The following is a 17,890-nucleotide window of genomic DNA, read 5'->3' on the forward strand; positions in this document are numbered from 1 at the left end:
TATACACTGGTAACACATTTTGTACCCTCTGGGGTTCCTCGCGTCCAAAAAAGGACACACAAAGAAAATGCTATAAAATCATCATATATCAATATTTTTTTCTGCTTTTTTTGCATAAATCTCTTAAACCACTTCAGTTCTGCTCAAACCTATCAAATGTTTATTAGTTTTCGGGATTTTAACCCTTTAAATGCCAGTTTGAAGACATGTCGCCTCTTGTTTTATTAAAAAAAACAACACAAAATATGAGATATTTCCCACATAATACATGATGGAGGGATGTGACATTGTTTTATATCAGAGTCTTTTATATCAAGACATTTCTCAAAACCAGAGTATGATTAGGGTGACTTTTGAACACTGGAAATAAATCATGTACTCATCCCGGCAGTAGCCCCCGTGGCACTCAAAATCTCCCTGGAATTTTCTAGTTTTCACTATGATTCCATTCATAAGTAAAAACTAATCACTGCTACTCTCAGATCCTAATGTAGTCATGACACTCCCTCACCTTTCAGGGAAAAACGTCTCCTCTCTCTGTTCCTGTCGCTCTAACCCTGACCCCATTATAATCCTGTTATAGTATATGTGGTATGAGAGAGCAGGTGAGTTTCCATGCAGTGGACACACACTGTTGGGCTCAGTCAAAAAAGATAACTCCACATAAAGTCACTGATCCCTACAGCCTTTAGCAGGATAAGAACCATGTACAACACAGTATGGTAACCATTCAGTAATGTTTTAATTTATGGGTTCATTAGTTAATATTTGTTTCTTAGAAAGAACTGTGTAATTTGATAGAATATAGAATATATAAACAGCAGTTAACAGGCAACATGTTAACACTGTCTTAGTTTTAGTGTTAAATTCTTTCCAGCAAACTTCCTTCAGGAATTCAGGAATTGAAGATCTGTAAAATAACGTGTTCCTGCTTGACTTTTTTAAGTCTATTTGAGAGTTGCTCAACCAAGTTACAAAAGAAAGGTTTTTAGTTTGTGAGATTTTTCCCTCCACCTGAATACAATTTCGTTTGTGGTGTTTATAGCATTGAAAAACGACATGTAAAGATTCAACAGCAGCTTCTCTCTGCAGCTGACCAGCAGCTGCACAGCATGTGGCTCATTCAGACATATCCCTGTATGACTGTACATCCATCTCTGTACAACATAGATGCAAATTCATGACAAGCATATGTGCCAGTCATATGATGAAATAAATAATAAAAATAATAATAATAATAAAGGTGCCCTGGTAGCTTATTAGGTAGAGTATATACCATGTGAGTCCTGGGTTTGATTGCGGATGATGTCATAAAGGACAATTAAATCTCATCTTATAATATGGTGTGTGACCACTTAAAGCTTACTGCTACATATGGCCTCTCTGTGATCATCAGAACAATTAGGAAATAACTAAAAAATGTAATTAGCCTGTCAGATGTACGAAGCATGAGGGGCGAAACCCAGAGCAAAGCAGGGGCATCAGGTGCTCTGTGTGCCACTCCTGTCACAGCCTGCTCTGCTTCTCAGTGTTTTTCCACTCACCCTGCCTGTCTCACTCTCCACTCTGCCACACCTCCCCATCAGCCTCACTGTCCTCACCTGTTGCCCCTCGTTGCACTCCATCTCCAATCAAGCCAGTATATATGCATTCCCAGTTCACTCATTCTTTGCCAGATTGTTCTTAGTATCCATGCAAGACCTTCTAGCGTTCATCTTCCGGACTGACGTCCCGTTATCAACTCTGCTCGTCCCTGACCATCCCGCCTCATCTCTGCCCCGGTAAACGCCTCAATATTCTGTCCCCGACCACGAGTTCTGCCTGTGCGCTTCCTGGTCCCCGTCTGCCTGTCCCTGTGGCTGTTTTCTCCAGCTCTGACGTCGCAATTTGAGTGCCTTCCTGATCCTTCGTCTGGCTTTGATTACCCACCTGCCTGCTCCTTCCTGGTTTGTCTGCCCCGCTGTCTGCTCACCTGGTTCTGATCCTCCTGCTCCCTCGACGACATCTCCAGCCTGCTCCCTAATACACGGCACCACCAGCCCCAGCTTTCAGGTCCACAAACTTACACCTTTGTTTGTGTGTGTGAGCTCAGTCACCTCGCTCCACTCACCTGACCCACGGCTCTCCAGCCCCGGATCCCTTCCTCTACCCCTAATACCCACCTGTGTGCATTATCTTGGCTGGTTCATAATCAAAGGTAAGACATTGACAGGTGACATGTTTTAGAGCCCCACAGAAAGACTGTCTTCACAGCACTATCTGGTGCCACATCACTTTGTCACCTGGACTATTGTGATAACCAGGACTTCTTCAGTAGACTTAAACTACTGTGTTCTGTGGATTGAAGATGACAGTTTTGGAAGTTGCTGTTTTTGTTTTGTTTTTTTTTTACACAATATAATTTTTCAATGCTGTAATCACCAAAGGGAAATCACCTCCATTGTCCGGTGTTTGAGAAAGTTCCAGAATCTTGGAAACTGCAGGACTGCCTACACCCAGAGGTGAACTTGCATGACAGTTTTCAGGCTGTAGTTTTGCTGGTCATCTATCGGCTCTTGTTCGTTGGTCTAATAAGAGTCCTGACTTAAATCTGTTAAGATGGTTTTTTATCTGCCTCCCTGGTCTTTAAACAACTTTGCAAGAGAAGGTCCGATGGCTCGTTCCATATCATTAGATCACTGATATGAATCAGGTCTGATCAAATAGCTCTAAAAGAGGAATAAGTTCATTACATTCATACTCTCTCCTCTGCTGGGTGCATCGTTCTGTCTCTCTAATGAGTGTGTGTGTTGTTTATCCCGCTGATGTTTTCGTCCACTCTTCTACCAGGAATTGTACATGTTGCTGATGGAAGTCTCTGTCCTAAAGCTGCATGTTTTCCTTGTACTGTTTCTTGCTTCTTGTTTGTTTGACAAAGGAATGTTTGTGTCTTTTCTGTTTGTAAAATGCACACAAACTGAAAACATTTTATTTTATGCAAGTCTTCAACTTTATACTTGACAGTGGCTTTTTTTTTTTTTTTTCGGCCACTTCACCAAATATTTCAGTTTGCTTGTCATGAAGCAACTCACCTGAAATAGTTTTATGATGTCCTCTGTGACTCTTAAATGAAGAGACTACTCATGAGGGAAATGTGAACTAATTAAAAAGTTAATCAAAAATTAATCGACTCATTCTCAAATTACATTTATGTAATGTGCTCTGTGTGTGATCAGGAAACGCAGTGACATAGACTTGTGATTCCCCTCTCCTCACTGAAGGATGGTTGTTGGAAATGAACACATAGTTTACATAATGATATATGGTTCAAGAAAAGGATACAAGAACTTTCACTTTCACCATGATGATCCATTCATGGTCAACCACTGACCTCTTTTAGGGAGACACCATTGTTAGTGTTATGTTTCCCTCCATGCAATGATATTTTTCGAGGTGGTGGACAGAAAATCGAACTTTGTTTCTTGGTGTTTTATGTCCTGTTCTGTAAAATTGTTAAAATAAATGAAAAATAAGCTATTTACACACATTCTTCCATAACCATGTACAATAATATAATTTACTGAGAGGAGTCATTCTGCATATTGAGTATTTTTTACTTTAGTAACATTTTGAATTCATAGCTTTTACCTGTGATCAAGTATTTTAGACTATTTCTACTTTTACTGGAGTAAAAGATAAGAACACCACAGAGCTCCACTCCTCATCTCCACCAACATTACACACAAAACCAAACTGTCTGCAGACAAGCTGCATTGTGGGTAATGTGGGCACCAGGTTTTAGTGGAGTTCTTGTTTAATGAAATAAGGTTATAAGTAGCATTCACATTGGATAGATGAACACATCATGAACATATATTTATGGAGGTTGACTCTAGAAGTCAGGATTCCCTGACCAGAGTTGGTTCCATTTTCAGTTTTCTCAGTTTTGTGGAAAAACATTATCAAATCCGTGGAATAGACCTTTAATCTGACTTAAAAAGTCAAGATGATTTCACTTTTCTATAATGCACCCTGACTTATTTAGTGTTTTGCTGAAAAAGAATTATGAAACTGATTCAATTTTAAATGCTTAAAAGCCATTGTAATGATTACCCATGTTTTAGGAAATAACTGGGGCAAAATTCAGGCTAGGTCATGGGACACTAGCTGTAAAATCAAAAGAAAAAACCAACAGATGCAGTGAAGGTGAGACACATGAAGACACATTAGGTGGATCTGATGTTTTGGAGATAGTAAGCTACTCCACAGTGTCAGTGCAGCTACAGTAAAAGCCCTTTCACCCAGAAACTCTAAACTCTGCCTAGTTAGTTATGAACAGAGCAGCGTCATATTTGTCCTCGTCTATTTCCTTTCCCACTCACCCCTGCAAATGGACAGCGCCTCCGAGTTGCAGCACTGCTCGATGAGCTGGTTACAGCTCTCCACCATGCCCTCCAGCTGAGCCTTGTCACATGACACACCCAGGAATCGGGCCAACTGCTCCACCAACGTCCCTAGATCCTGGAGAGGAGGATTTATGACAATGGAAAATCTATGAAAGCAATAATCATAACAACAGAGACAGAAATGTGCCTTCCTTTTGTGCCTTTGAATAACACTGAGTCAGTGATTGTGTTTCCTCAAACAGCATACACCCACAGCTGTAGAGAACATACAGTTCCCTGTTCTTAAACAATCTGTGTGGTATAAAGGTAAAAGACAGGACAAAATGTACAGCTCTGTATGGACTATATGTCATGTAGGAACAGTTGCACATAGTGGCTATCATTTTACAGCCCTGGGTTACATGCACATATGTTTATATTGCATAAGGGTGTGTGTGTCTGTGTGTTCAAAATAGGCCAGGCAAGAGATAGGGACCCAAAGGTGTTACACAAATGATGGTAAACTCTCTCTCCAGTACAGTCTGTCAAAATGAAGAAGAATAAAAGAAGAAAAAAATCATAAATAATAAAAAAACATAAAAACATAATCACAAAACAATGCCAACATGGATATGCTTAGTAAGTACACTATTTACCATGCCCACTATCTTTGTTTAGCGTATTGGGATGATGATATTGGCTAATCATCCAAAGTTGAGGCTGAGTGTGATTAAAAAAAAACCAACAACTGTGGCAAACTGCAGCCAGATTATATTTCTCTGTGGGTGTGTGACTCATTCCACACAGTCAAAATTTACATTGCTAATATAAACATAATTGATTTGTGCAGATAACGAAATTAATTCGGCCCATACTTGGGCCACATGCCTGTTCTCTTCTGGCCCATATACAGACTGACTCTAAGATGATACGTCCACATCTGGACCAATTCTGGAAATCGTCCAGCTGTCAGTCAGTACTGGAGGATAACGGCCGGATTTCACCCTCATGTGGTAGTGGATGGACTAGACTAGGGCCGAGGACCCAGGCATATGTTGGGCCACAAGTTTGATTCAGATCCATTGTGTCATTCTATTTAATTTGAGTGTTTTTTAATGTATAATGTATGACCACCGCTAAATTAACATGCCCATTTCTATATATACTTACACCTCTTAATAAGCAGGGAGATTTTCCTGTATCTTAACAAGTTAATGACAATTTGAAATTATTATCAGATCAGGTGATTCATCATCTGCAAGCTTCAGTTATGGTAATTACAGTTTTTATTCATACCCCAGTCATCTATAAAATGGAGACTGTCCTCCTGTGAAAAATGAGCTCACAGGTCATTTGTGCAGCAGCTTATTACAACCCATAGTTACATATTGTTGTTAGGCGACATCTAGTGGTCGTAGTAATTATGACAGGAGCAAAAGGTATATTAAAGTCCATTCAGTGTGGATAGAGGTTAAAATGTAACACAGCAGCACAGTACATCAGTATCAGTATCAGTATCAGTATCAGTATCAGTATCAGTGCAGCAGCTCCACTAACCTGACTCCCTTTTCTTATCTAAATTACACCAAACAGTCATATCTGCACAGACTGCTGGGATGAATAAGAGTTTGCAGACAGAGGCTGAAAAAGGAGACACTGGTAAATTTACCTTGTACATGTCTTCATATTTCAAGAAGAGGACATTAAAGTCCATACGATGCTCCCAGAATTCCTGCACATGTTCAAACCAGGAACCATATCCCACTGTGAGAGAGAGAGAGATGCTGGATGAACGTACAGTAGTCTGTGCACAGAGACACAACAGGACGGGAGTCGGTCACTGGACCAGACTTACACTTGTCATTCATGAAGCGCCGAGAGAACTCCTGGAAGGTTCCCCGGTAGCTCATGGTCCTGAGAGAGCGGTGGAACTGGTAGTAAGACACCACCAGGTCCTTGGGGTTCCGAGCCATGTAGATCACCTGGAAGAAACCACAGTACTTACTATGGTCAGATACAGAATGCCAGTGCTGTGTACAGAAATGTAATACATGACATAGGTATATGTCACAATATCAAGAGTGATGTCACTATAAGGGGTTATATTATTATCACATATATACATCCTCTGGATATGAAGATATACTGTATGTCCATAACACATTTGAAATACCCACATCATTTGCATATGTACATACATATGCACAAAATATCTATATGAGGAATCTTTATACGGTATAACATGTCGTGACCATATTTTTTAATAATATATATTTAATTTATATATGCAAGTTCATTCTGGCAAAGTGGTTTCAGACTTTTTGTTGTATATACACTGTTGCCCATAAAGTTGGAATCATTTTGTTTTCAGACACAATCCTCTGTTTATTCCTATTTAAATGCATCAATCACTTTTGACCAGTCGCAATGATTACATTATGTGTCCCAATTAACCAGGTGAAATGAAATAAATCACATTGTCACAATCATTTCATGGAAAGAGGTAAAAAATATTTTATTCCAACTTTATGAGCAACAGTGTAATATCAACATATACTGACAGGCTTTGGGACTGATATGTATATATGCTTCCTATGTAAGCATACATATATAAACATACATATTTGTATGGGCTGGACATATATGTAAATGTATGAAACTGTTCCAATTTCTAATAGATTTTTTTTATTTTTTTTTACATATGTTTTTATTTTACAATTTATTTCATATATGGAAATTCAATATATGTACATATATTAGCTTTGCCTATGAGTGACTCTTGATGTCATGTAAACACTGCTGCATATTAGAGGCTACTAGGCAACTATGTTAGACTGTACAGATGTGAGAGCTGTTTGAACCAGATATATAAATGTAATATATGACATATATGTCATTAGATTTTAGTTAATCAACAATTCCAGAAACGTGGCACATTAGAAAGTTGAGTAAGCTGTCATAGCAAATGGTGACAGAAACAATGTTTCAGCAAAGCAATAGCAAGAAATTTCAAGTTATAATTGTTCTCACAAATCTTCTGTAAATACCAGTCACGGGTTAATGTCAGTTGTCAGGACATGTCAGTATATATATATATATATATATATATATATATATATGCTCCCGCATGCCTATATGCGCTCCTGACAACGTGTGGGCTCCTGATGGGTTGCGGATCGTGTCCTGGGAGATCTCCTCCCAGACCTGGGTCAGGGCATCAGTGAGCTTCTGGACAGTCTGTGGTGGTAATTGGCAGCGTTGGATCCATCGCTTGCCTCCCCAGACCATAACTGACCCATGCTGGATGACATTACAGGCAGCATAACGTTCACCACGTCGTCTCCAGACTTTTTCACACCTGTCACATGTGCTCACTGTGAAGCTGCTCTCATCTGTGAAGTGAGTAGTGGACCTTTTTCCCTTTTTGGGGTTTGTCTTGCTTTTGTCTCTCCATTGCACCTGTTGTCACTTTCATTTGCACCAAAGCAGGGGAAATTTATTCATTTGTGCTTCATAAATGGACAGATTGATATCCCTGAAGTTTAACTGACTTGGTGTTATACTGTGATGATTAAGTATTCCCTTAATTTTTTTGAGCAGTGTATATATACTGACATTTATGTATAGGTTATATTATTCAATGATTCATTAATAATTGATTCATTAATTTTATCCCTCAATGTTTCGGTTTTTTGATTGATGAAAACCAAATAATAAAATGAAACAGCTGATTCCAGTTTTGTGTATGTGACTTCACTCTTCTGTCTAAACTAATATTACAAAATTAAATTTTATCAAATTCAGGGCACAGTTTGTGAATATGTCACACCCCCCTCAGAATAAAACTTTTACATTAGCATCTTAATTCAATGAAAACTTCAAACCTTGGCCTCTCCATTGTGCATGGCTGTTGGTAGGAACCGGTAGGGAAGATGGCTTTTGATCAGTCGAGGGGATGTGAGCTCCTGTGGAAAAAAAGATTCTTTAATCTGTATTTCTGCCGTTCTCTTATCAGTGCTGCTGAGTTAGCCCCCACCAGCTCAGTCCTCCTGCAGTCCTATAATGATTGAGTCTGCTAAATGAACTGTAGCCTGATCTCAGCTCCAGTACTGTACCTGTATGATGTCCAGGCCGGGTTGGGGATACTCTAAGACAGGCAGTTGCTCATCGATATTCATAAGGCCAATTTCATCTGGGTCTGCTCCCTGGCTCACTAAATACACAACCTCCTGGAGTAGACTGGTACCTACAAGGACAGCGGAAAGACGGGACGAGAGGAGACAGAAGAGAGGAAACAAGAAAGAGGAGACAGGAGAGGAAAATTCTTTATGAGTGAAACTAAAAGGAAGTCTGTAACTGTACAAATAACCAGTTAGTTTTCATCACAATACCAATGATGAGGTTATTCACTTTTCTGTTATTTTACAAAAATCCAAAGATCAGTGTTTATTCACTACACTATCATAGAGAGGAGAAACGTCAGTTTAAACCATAAAGCTACACAAAATAATATTATATTATATACAGAGAATTATCACTCAGCTCTGCAGTCCCTCTCAACTCTCCTGAGTCTTTCAACCTGTGTTTTGATTCAGCTCAGCAAAAGCTGGATGTAAATAAGCTGTTGTTTGCCAACACATTAGCCACTAGTTAAAGATTAATCAGTCACTCATTTTGTGATGCACTTTCAATGCAGCAGAACAGGAGTCTTTTTTATTTCACACAATCATGTTCCATGTCTAAACCTTGTGAATGCATTACCCACGGTGCGCTTTGACCAGAAAGAGTTTGGTCATATATTGGAGAAGAGCTCAGTGCACAATGCGAAGCCCCCCAGCACTCTAGGCCTTAGCTGCATAACTACAGGATGGTGCACATCGAGCCTGAGCCAGCTCTCAGGGGGTGTGGCCTCCTGACACATACAGTAGAGGAGCCTGACAGGGGAAGGCTCTGCCTCCATTACTGAAGACAGTGGTCCAGTAGGAGAAAAGAAGTGGATGGTGTTTTCCTCTGTGTCTCTGTCTCAGGATGATACATGTTACATTCTGTATATTATCATACATATTATTATTATAGGTCTACCTACACAAAGCAGTATAATCGATCAGTGTGTGTGTGTGTGTGTGTGTGTGTGTGCGTGCGTGTGTGCGTGTGTGTAGGTGACTGATGGAAGAAATTAATCATATAACTGTACTGGTGGAGGTGGGGCAGTATGTGCTTATCATTCAGCTACACTCCATATGTTGATGTGTAGATACTGTTAGGTTTGGCCAAGGAAGTGGTGAATTTTATCATTACAGGAGCTCATGAAGTCATCACAGTTTTATAAGTAACTAACCTCTGTAATAGAAAAATCATATTCTGCACTTTGTATAACCTGGTTTTGCACTTAGTATAATCTGGCTTTGTATATCCTTGGACATGAATCTGTCCTCACATGCACACTCCTTATCTGGTACTGTCTGGTACAAATTAAGGGGTCCTTGTCCTTGAACACGCAGCTGCTTCTTTTCGACAGTTAGACAGTTTTGAGGGCACCCAGAATTGTTCACACACACATCCTGACCATGCCTCCTTCTGTCCTCTTCCTATAAAGTTAATGTACACTCTTTGTTCGATATCAGTCTGCAATTACACTCTGTTGACGCTGTACACTGATCCTTTGCAAAGCTCTTATTAAAATATTCAAAGACAACTTGATCATCTTGATAACTTTTCATTTTCAAATTTCCATCAGTCCTCTTTGTTTAATTTTCCTGTCATAGAGTGGAGTGTCATTCACAGTGAGTCTGCAGCATGATCAACAAGAAGGGACTAAAGTTAGGAGTCTGGTATATTGAGACTTAATGAAGTGTTGATGGATCATTTCCTTACAATTAGCTACAGCTCTATCACATGGACATCTATTGAAGACATGTAGCAAAGCATAGCAATTGAAAAGTTATTAAAAAAGGATCTGACAACACTGACTCTATGGAAAGACTATTAAATGTTCAACCTTGTTTCAAAACACTGTGTGGGTTTATTTACACTCTGAGAGAAGAGACTAATAATAAGATACTATACACATTACTAATATTAATTCATGAATATTCAAATCACCCACTATAGTGACTTTATCTGTACTGAGAATCCAGATAGAGTCAAGGACCAAAAAGTGTTTCACTAGAATAAATAGAATTGGTTGTAATGTTTCCCAGGTTGGATGTGAAACACTAACAAGAACAAGGCTTTTGACTGAGTTCAGATTCAGGGTTTATTTAAAGTGATTGTCAGAAAGGATTCATTTAGACTAACATGTTCATCACAGATAGGTTTCTGTGAGACAAAATAAATCAATATTGTCATGATATGCTCTTCCTTGTAAACTTTGTGCCTGGATTCTGTTTAATGTTTCCTGTTTTATTTTGAAATTACTGTCCATGTTGTAGTTTTAATACCTGTCTTTGCTTTTTGCCCGCTGTTTTTCTGTTCCACCTGTGTCTCATTAATTAATTAGCTCCCTGTGTATTTACAGCCTTGTGTTGCACCTCCTCAGTTTCTACATGTTTCATGACTTGATTCCTCCTCCTCTTACCTGCCTTACTCATCTCACCCGTCTCACCTGTCTTACCTATATATTGACCCTTTTGCCTGTTTCCTGGATTGTGGATTCTTGCTGGATTGAGATTTGGATATGCTTGCCTGTTTTGGACTGCCTTGCTGCCTTTTGACCCTGGAGTACCTCATCAGCTTGGAAACCTTTGTTTGCTTGTTAAATAAATCAGTGAATGCAAGTTCAACTTTAATAACTATTAAAGTCATATTAAGGATATATTGTAAGTTTCTTACTCAGTATTTTTGCTCTTCAGTCTAATGATGAACAAACTGTTATGAACATGTGAAGCAGATAAAACAGTTAAAGTTGATGTCAGAAAAGAGGGGTGAAGTAGTTGATGTCTGATGAGTCAGTCTGACAGATTTATAATCATGGGAAATATTCAGCAGTCTGTGCATCATTGTTCTAATCAAAGACATCAGAGGTTTAGTTTCCTCATGTTATTCTGAGCTGCGGTGATGGAAGAAGAGTGAGAGCATCAATACAGTCAGGAATCCCCTCAGATTAAATAATATTTGTTCAATTAAAATGACACTATGATAGTTATTATATATTTATTTAGTGTGATAAACTCTCCTGTTTTAAAACCAGAGTGGACAAATGCAAGGTCTGGAACAGCAAAACAATTCCACTGATTTATATAAATGTCTACTACTCATTATTATTTATCACTTGTAAAGTTTTGATCCCGTCAGGATCCTGTAGGAATGATGACTCAGTTTTTCCAGGTATCTGATTGGTCAGTAGTTTGACTGTTGACAAGTTTTGATCTGATCAAGTCTGATCAAGTCAAGAGAAGATTAGGAGTTAAGTTAAGTTACCATGGTGATTTAGCCGGGTAACAAGTGAACCACTGTAGTAAGACTGAAAATCCAGGTAACCTGAAGTTACCTCGATAACCTCATATCCTACTTCGTAAAACAGCTTGAGACGATCTAATGTTTAAGAGTCCAGTTTTTGGTTGGTCAGGGGTAGACACAGTCACTATGGGGTTTTGGGTGGTGAACTCTTCTAATGGAAGCACAGAGAAGTGTGTGAGACTGCAGCCCCTACTCCTCGTCTCAACTCTGGGTTCTCATGGTTCTGGTGTAGTAATAAATTCAATCAGATTTCTGAGATGTGAGAGCTGCTCCATCAAACTTTGGATGTATGTCGTCTCTCCTAATGAAACCAAGACTTCCCCAGAAAGTCTGCAAATTATCTACAAAGCCAATGTCATCAAGACGTCACCTGGACAGTCAGTGGTTGAATGGGGACATCACTGGTTGAATTTGGCAGGAGCCCAGAGAAAACTACACATTATGTTTGTCAACATTAATTTTAGTGACCTCTGATTGTTGTAATCAGGTATCATTAACACCAGCGTGATTTACCATTATTGATTTTAGCTCTGTTTATCCTTAGCCCGCAGTTTTAAATACGATTCTCCATCACCTGCTATGGCCCCAGGAAAACATCTGACTCACAGGTGTCTCTAACTTCACTTTTTTCGGATACAGCTGCCAATAATCAGAGCTAATTTCCCAGGGGGTATGTCATTGAGTGGAGAAAATGTGTTTGAACCATGAACCGTGGACTTCTGCTTAGGGCTGCGTTTCCTCCAGACAGTCACCCAGCCATTATGACTTGCCAATGTAATGCTGAGAAGGCTGAAGTGGAAAAGTCTGTTCCTGCTTAAAGAAGGAAGTGTGTAGCCAGAGGCTGGCCACATGCTGACTGTGAAGCCAAATAAATCATGTAATGAAAATTTCCTGAAAAAGCTTCCTTGTTCTGAAACTCTTATTTCACATTAGTACCAGTGATGAGGTATTTTTTAAACATGAAAGGGTTCAATTGTGTTAGACACATTAAAAAACATCAGCTGTGCCTTCAAAATTGAAATAAAAGCCCAAAAATATTGAGGCCAAGCAATATTGGGTAAGCCTATACCTAGCCTATAAACCTATCCAGGAGTTTCTTTAACCAATTGTACGCATCTACAGTATATTTGGACACCCTTTCTGGTCCAGAGCTGAGCAGAGACTGGAAGATTCTCCACCTCACATCCATTGTTGTCAGTCCAGTTTACAGGTTATATATGGAGCAGATATACCATCAATATTATTTTAGATTCTTAAGTTTTGAGTCTTTGATTTCAGATGTAGACATAAACAGCTAATTTCTGTAAATTTAGTCTGAAATGACAACTGTTGCTGGTAGATTTTATCAGCTGTAGCTAGTTATTTAGATAATCAAGCTCAGGTTAGCTACATGAGTTGGTTAAAAACAGACTCTGGCCTCATTTTTAATGTTTCAGACCAAAACAAATGCTTTGTCAGCAACAATTCTGGCCTCCATTTGGCCACAACCCTCGCTCCCCTCCTCTCCCTTCCCTTCATGCTCTCAGTCAGCAAGCTGTTATGAAGCTCAGTTAAAGTTTCACTAAACACAGAGGCACAACTGAATAAAGTTTCTCTGTGAGCACAAGAGCCAAAAAAAACAATCAAGACACAACCATTAGCCCACACTAGCATTGCTGTGATATGCACCACAGTAATGTCAGTTAGCCAGCTACTGATAGCAACATTTGCTGAACACATTTAAAATAAGGGTAAAAGCAATTTAGCTAACATTATCATGTCTACTGTAGTCGTCACTAATGAAAACAGACATGTAACATTATTAACCATCACTGACACATGGAGGAGAAGAAAAACCAGTTCTGAGTCCAGCTGGACTCTTTAGCAGGTCATAGGGTTCTCCTCTCAGTAATGTCAGACCAGTATTGGCTCCATGGTCGGGGAAAGAAAATCAGCCTTGGACTGATCCACTGGGACCAGCTGCACGAAAGACACTGACGGAGCCAGTAAAGATTTTAAAAAACTTTATGGATGTTTTGATGGTACGCTGGCGGACCAGGATTTGAGCCGGTAGTCAAGCTGTGCTCGGGTCTCATCTCTTTCTTTGTCTGAGACCTTTTAAGATGAAAACGTAGTTTCTTCTTCAGTGGAGCAAATTCTAAAGGTAATTTTCACCTGAAGGCTAGGTGCTGCACTGTGTCATCTCACCTGTGGGCAGAGCCTGTGTGTTTATAAACACAGAGAGGACCAACAGTTTAACAGCAGGGTTTTACATGCACAAACATGCATACGCTACCAGACCAACTACCAAAACAAAGAACTGAGAAACTCAGATTACAACACACACAGAGGGGGTGTGGCTTTGTTCTCTGCCCAGGACGCCATTATTCCACTTTATCTTTACATAGAAAATAATAGTTTGCTAATGTATTATTGTTTAAAATGCAATTTACAGAACCTTTAAACTAGAACCTTGTAAAAGAGCTCTTAAATATGTATGTGATGGCAAATACATAATTTGTAACAGTAAAGCTGCTCATGTGAGGCAAAAACTCAGAATCCTCACCAGCTGCTGATCAGTGAAGACATGGAAATAAAGAAACATAAATATTGCTTTTGTATTTCAGTGTTGAGATGACAGCATAGAGAAGTCATCCTCACACTGTGGGAAAATACACAGTGGATGTGTTGGTGTTTTAACCTTGTTAACGTCCATATGTATAATACAAGACATGATGAGTGAAATAATCATAACACTGTGTAAGCCACTGCCAGTTACAAGCTAACAAACTACATAAACAAATAAAAGATGCTAACTATGTTAACTGTTCTGATACATCTGCTAGTCTCTGATTCTGGTCGCAACAGACTACTCATCTGAGTCTGGGTCTGACTGAGGCTCAAACAGGTGGCTGAGTCTCTCTGATGTTTCCTCCTCTAACCACTTTCATACTCTCTGCTCTTTCACTTGTCAACCTGGAGCAAGCAGGTGGTGGGTTGGGCATAAGAACCGATCCAGATCTCTCAATCAGGAAGTAAGAGTAGATGAGCTTCAAACCCAGTTTTTCTATGTGAAAACCATTTTAAACAAAATATTAATTATAACAGAGGATTTTTTATAGAGTTTAAAACATGTCTGGAGGAACTTTAAAGTAATATAATGAAAACTTATGATATGCTCCTTGGCTTTGGAAATAACATTTGTTTATTACAGTAGGAAGTAAGCTAGTTGGGCCTGCTAATGATTACAGTAGAGCAGATAAACAACCTAAAACAACATGCACGCTGCTTCATCCTGTGGAGAAATTCAAAGCTTGACAGATATGGTTGCAATTAGCCAATCACAGTTTGAGGTGGGGGTTTAGTGAATGGTCAGTTAGTGGTCTTAGTTTCCTCAGCCAAAAAATTAGAATAAAGTCATCAATCTCAAAAAAAGCAGTCAAACTGAAGAACTCTGATTTTCAACAGGGCGGTGTCATAGGGCAAAGTCAGTTCATCACCTATCTGCCCTGCTTGATTTGCCCTGGTCAAATATAAGTGCAGAAACAGCTGAGGCAATGAGCAGCATCAGCTCGGCTGCAAAGCAATAGGTCAGAATGATTCTAAACTGCTTCAGGACAAGAGCTGTTCATCAGGAGCATCATGACGACCCAAAAGCTGAAGATCACCATACCAAGCATCAGCTGGTGTAACTGCCACTGGACTCCTAGAACTGTGTCTGTAGAAACAAACAAAGCTTTACTATATGGAAGTCTGCCGGAGTCTGGGTTTGGTAGATTCTAGGAGAAGGCTGAGGCCTGAAGGCACAGAGCAAATGTAGAGTTCGGGGAAGGAGATATAATGGTGCTGGGGCTGAGGCTGTTTCTTAATGGGTTGGCCTCAGCCCCTTAGTTCCGATGAAGACTGATCATAGTGTGTTTTCAACAGTTTGTTTGTATCTTTCCTGTTTCAACATGACAGTACACCAGTGTGCAAAGCCAACTCCAAGAGGAAAGGGTTTTCCCAGAACAGATCCTGGACCTCAACCCGATCAAACACCTTTGACATGAGCTGGATTTTCTCACTGATCATAAGCTAGACCTTATCAACCAACATTACAACCTTACATAGTAAACAAGTCCCAGCAGCAGGTTCAACATCTGGTGGAAGCACATTAATACCCATGGTTTTGGAGAGACCTGTTAAACAATCACATATGGGCATAGAGTTCAGGGGCCATACAGCTATACGTACATCATTTTTCATTTTAAATCATGAAAGTTTTTCTGGATTCAAGTTATTAGATGTTGATAAAGCTATGTAGTAGCAACATTGGACTGACCAATGGTGTAGCTTCATCACTCAGTTGAAAGACATTCATGTTTACAGGGTTGACCCTGCTGCTTAATCACTACATCACGCCACGCAGCCAGTGTGTTTCCCAGCATCACATGGCTTGAGGTAGTGTAAACATCAGATTGTTGGTTTCAGAAACAGAAAGTCAGACGTAAACAGCCCTAATCTGACATCACAGAGATGTCAGGAGAGAGGGTTTCTAAAGGTATCCAATCATCCCACCAGCAGTTTAGACAGAGTAAAAGCCAATTTAAAATTTCTTAAATGATGAAAATATGAATATACCAACAGTGAGGCAACACACCACTGTTGTATATCTAAATGGGCTCCTCAGCAATTTAGGATTGGACTTTCATAAAACACTGAGATATTCGATTTGTATTCTATATAGGGGTCAAGCTCCAAAAGTAATGGATCATACACTTCCCATGATGCAATTCAATACCTTTTATTCGACTCTCCCTGCCTGGTAAAGACCAACATCTTTCAAACTCCATGTGCAGAGTTTGTTTCCTGCTAAAAATAAGTAAATAACATGACATCATCAAGGTGAAGACTTTTGTTCTCACATGGTTCTCCTCCTCAAGAGCATTACAAACAGTAAAGTGCTTCTTAAAAGGTGTGATTTTCATTTTGTGAAATGCCTCTGTTTGTTTCAGGAGGTAGTGAAGAGCTCGCAGCCTGAGCAGAGGCTGCCTGCTCTGCATCAGTGCTTCTGATTTTAGTGCCCCCTGTGATTTATTTGTGCCTTTGTGCAGTGCAGAGGTGCACCACCTGCAGGGAGACATGACAGAGCATGTGGCTGAGGTCACAGCAGCCATAAATGCATCCCCATCAAAAACTGTAGGGAAAACCCAGGATTCTACCCCCTCCTCTATTTTACAGAATCTTTCTAATCCCATTGGCCAAGACAGAAACATGTGAGCCAATGGCATCATAGCTCTGCGGCACCTTAGGCCCATGGCCTGCCATGTGCTTTCTTTCCTCTGCACCAGAAGAGACAGATACAACAACACAGACCAGGGGGGTGTGGCTGCAGGTTGCTTGAAGAAGCAGCAGAGTTTTTCATTTTGTTGCATTAGGTCAACCAGCTTTGTTTACAGCTTCATGGACATGCATGTCTTTCTATTTGTCCTCTGAAAGGTGTCCAGCAGAGGGCACATCTCCATCCTCATAGGTCCTTTAAAGGACAAACATGAAGATCACTGGGTTTTACAAGGTTTTTACCCAACAACATTCATGTGTTGTGTGGAAAACTACAGAGAAACAGAAGAGAGGCCAGATCTTGCTCTGACAGAGGCCGTGTCCAGAATGGTCCAGACCTGTTCAGACCTGGTATTAACATCCATCTCAGATGATCTGATCACCAGTGGATCACTCTAAGTTCAGCTGTGAATACATCCAAGACACATTGAGGACGTATTTGAGATCCGATTCAGAGGTGGTCTGGACCACATGTGACCACATTCTTTTAGCAGAGTGAACATGAATGTGTCCTGGGCCACACTTAAGTCTGTCATGGTCCAACAATGCATTTGGTCTACCTTTGCGAACAGAAATGATGTATGTGTTTATTTGCATATAGAACGAGGAACTGAGATCCAATCACAAGTGCATTTTAAATCCAGGTGTAAGCTGATGTAATTAGAGCTGACCAGTTGTGACCGGATCACTGAAGATACATTAATGCAGGTCTGAACAGGACCAGACTTATGAGTGTTCTTGGTGCCCATGCCCAGATTGATGTGTTCAGT

The 17,890-nt window shown here is 39.9% G+C and overlaps 1 protein-coding gene and 1 pseudogene across 1 annotated transcript in view; both read right to left on the reverse strand.

Annotated features, from left to right (window-relative positions):
- Positions 1 to 17,890, reverse strand: part of sult4a1 (sulfotransferase family 4A, member 1) — a 48,964-nt gene that overhangs the window by 28,448 nt on the left and 2,626 nt on the right. Inside the window, exons 2-6 of the mRNA XM_023418733.2 lie at positions 8,480 to 8,610; positions 8,249 to 8,329; positions 6,220 to 6,346; positions 6,034 to 6,128; positions 4,362 to 4,500 (exon numbers count right to left, since the gene is read on the reverse strand). Of these exons, the coding sequence (XP_023274501.1) occupies positions 4,362 to 4,500; positions 6,034 to 6,128; positions 6,220 to 6,346; positions 8,249 to 8,329; positions 8,480 to 8,610 (573 nt within the window). The remainder of the gene's footprint in view (positions 1 to 4,361; positions 4,501 to 6,033; positions 6,129 to 6,219; positions 6,347 to 8,248; positions 8,330 to 8,479; positions 8,611 to 17,890) is intronic.
- On the reverse strand, positions 12,038 to 12,673 carry LOC147818419 (uncharacterized; annotated as a pseudogene).

The sequence above is a fragment of the Seriola lalandi genome, unplaced genomic scaffold (genome assembly GCF_002814215.2).
Source record: "Seriola lalandi dorsalis isolate HSWRI2012SDOR001 ecotype SW California unplaced genomic scaffold, Sedor1 jcf7180002054584, whole genome shotgun sequence".
NCBI classification, from domain to species: Eukaryota; Metazoa; Chordata; class Actinopteri; order Carangiformes; family Carangidae; genus Seriola; species Seriola lalandi.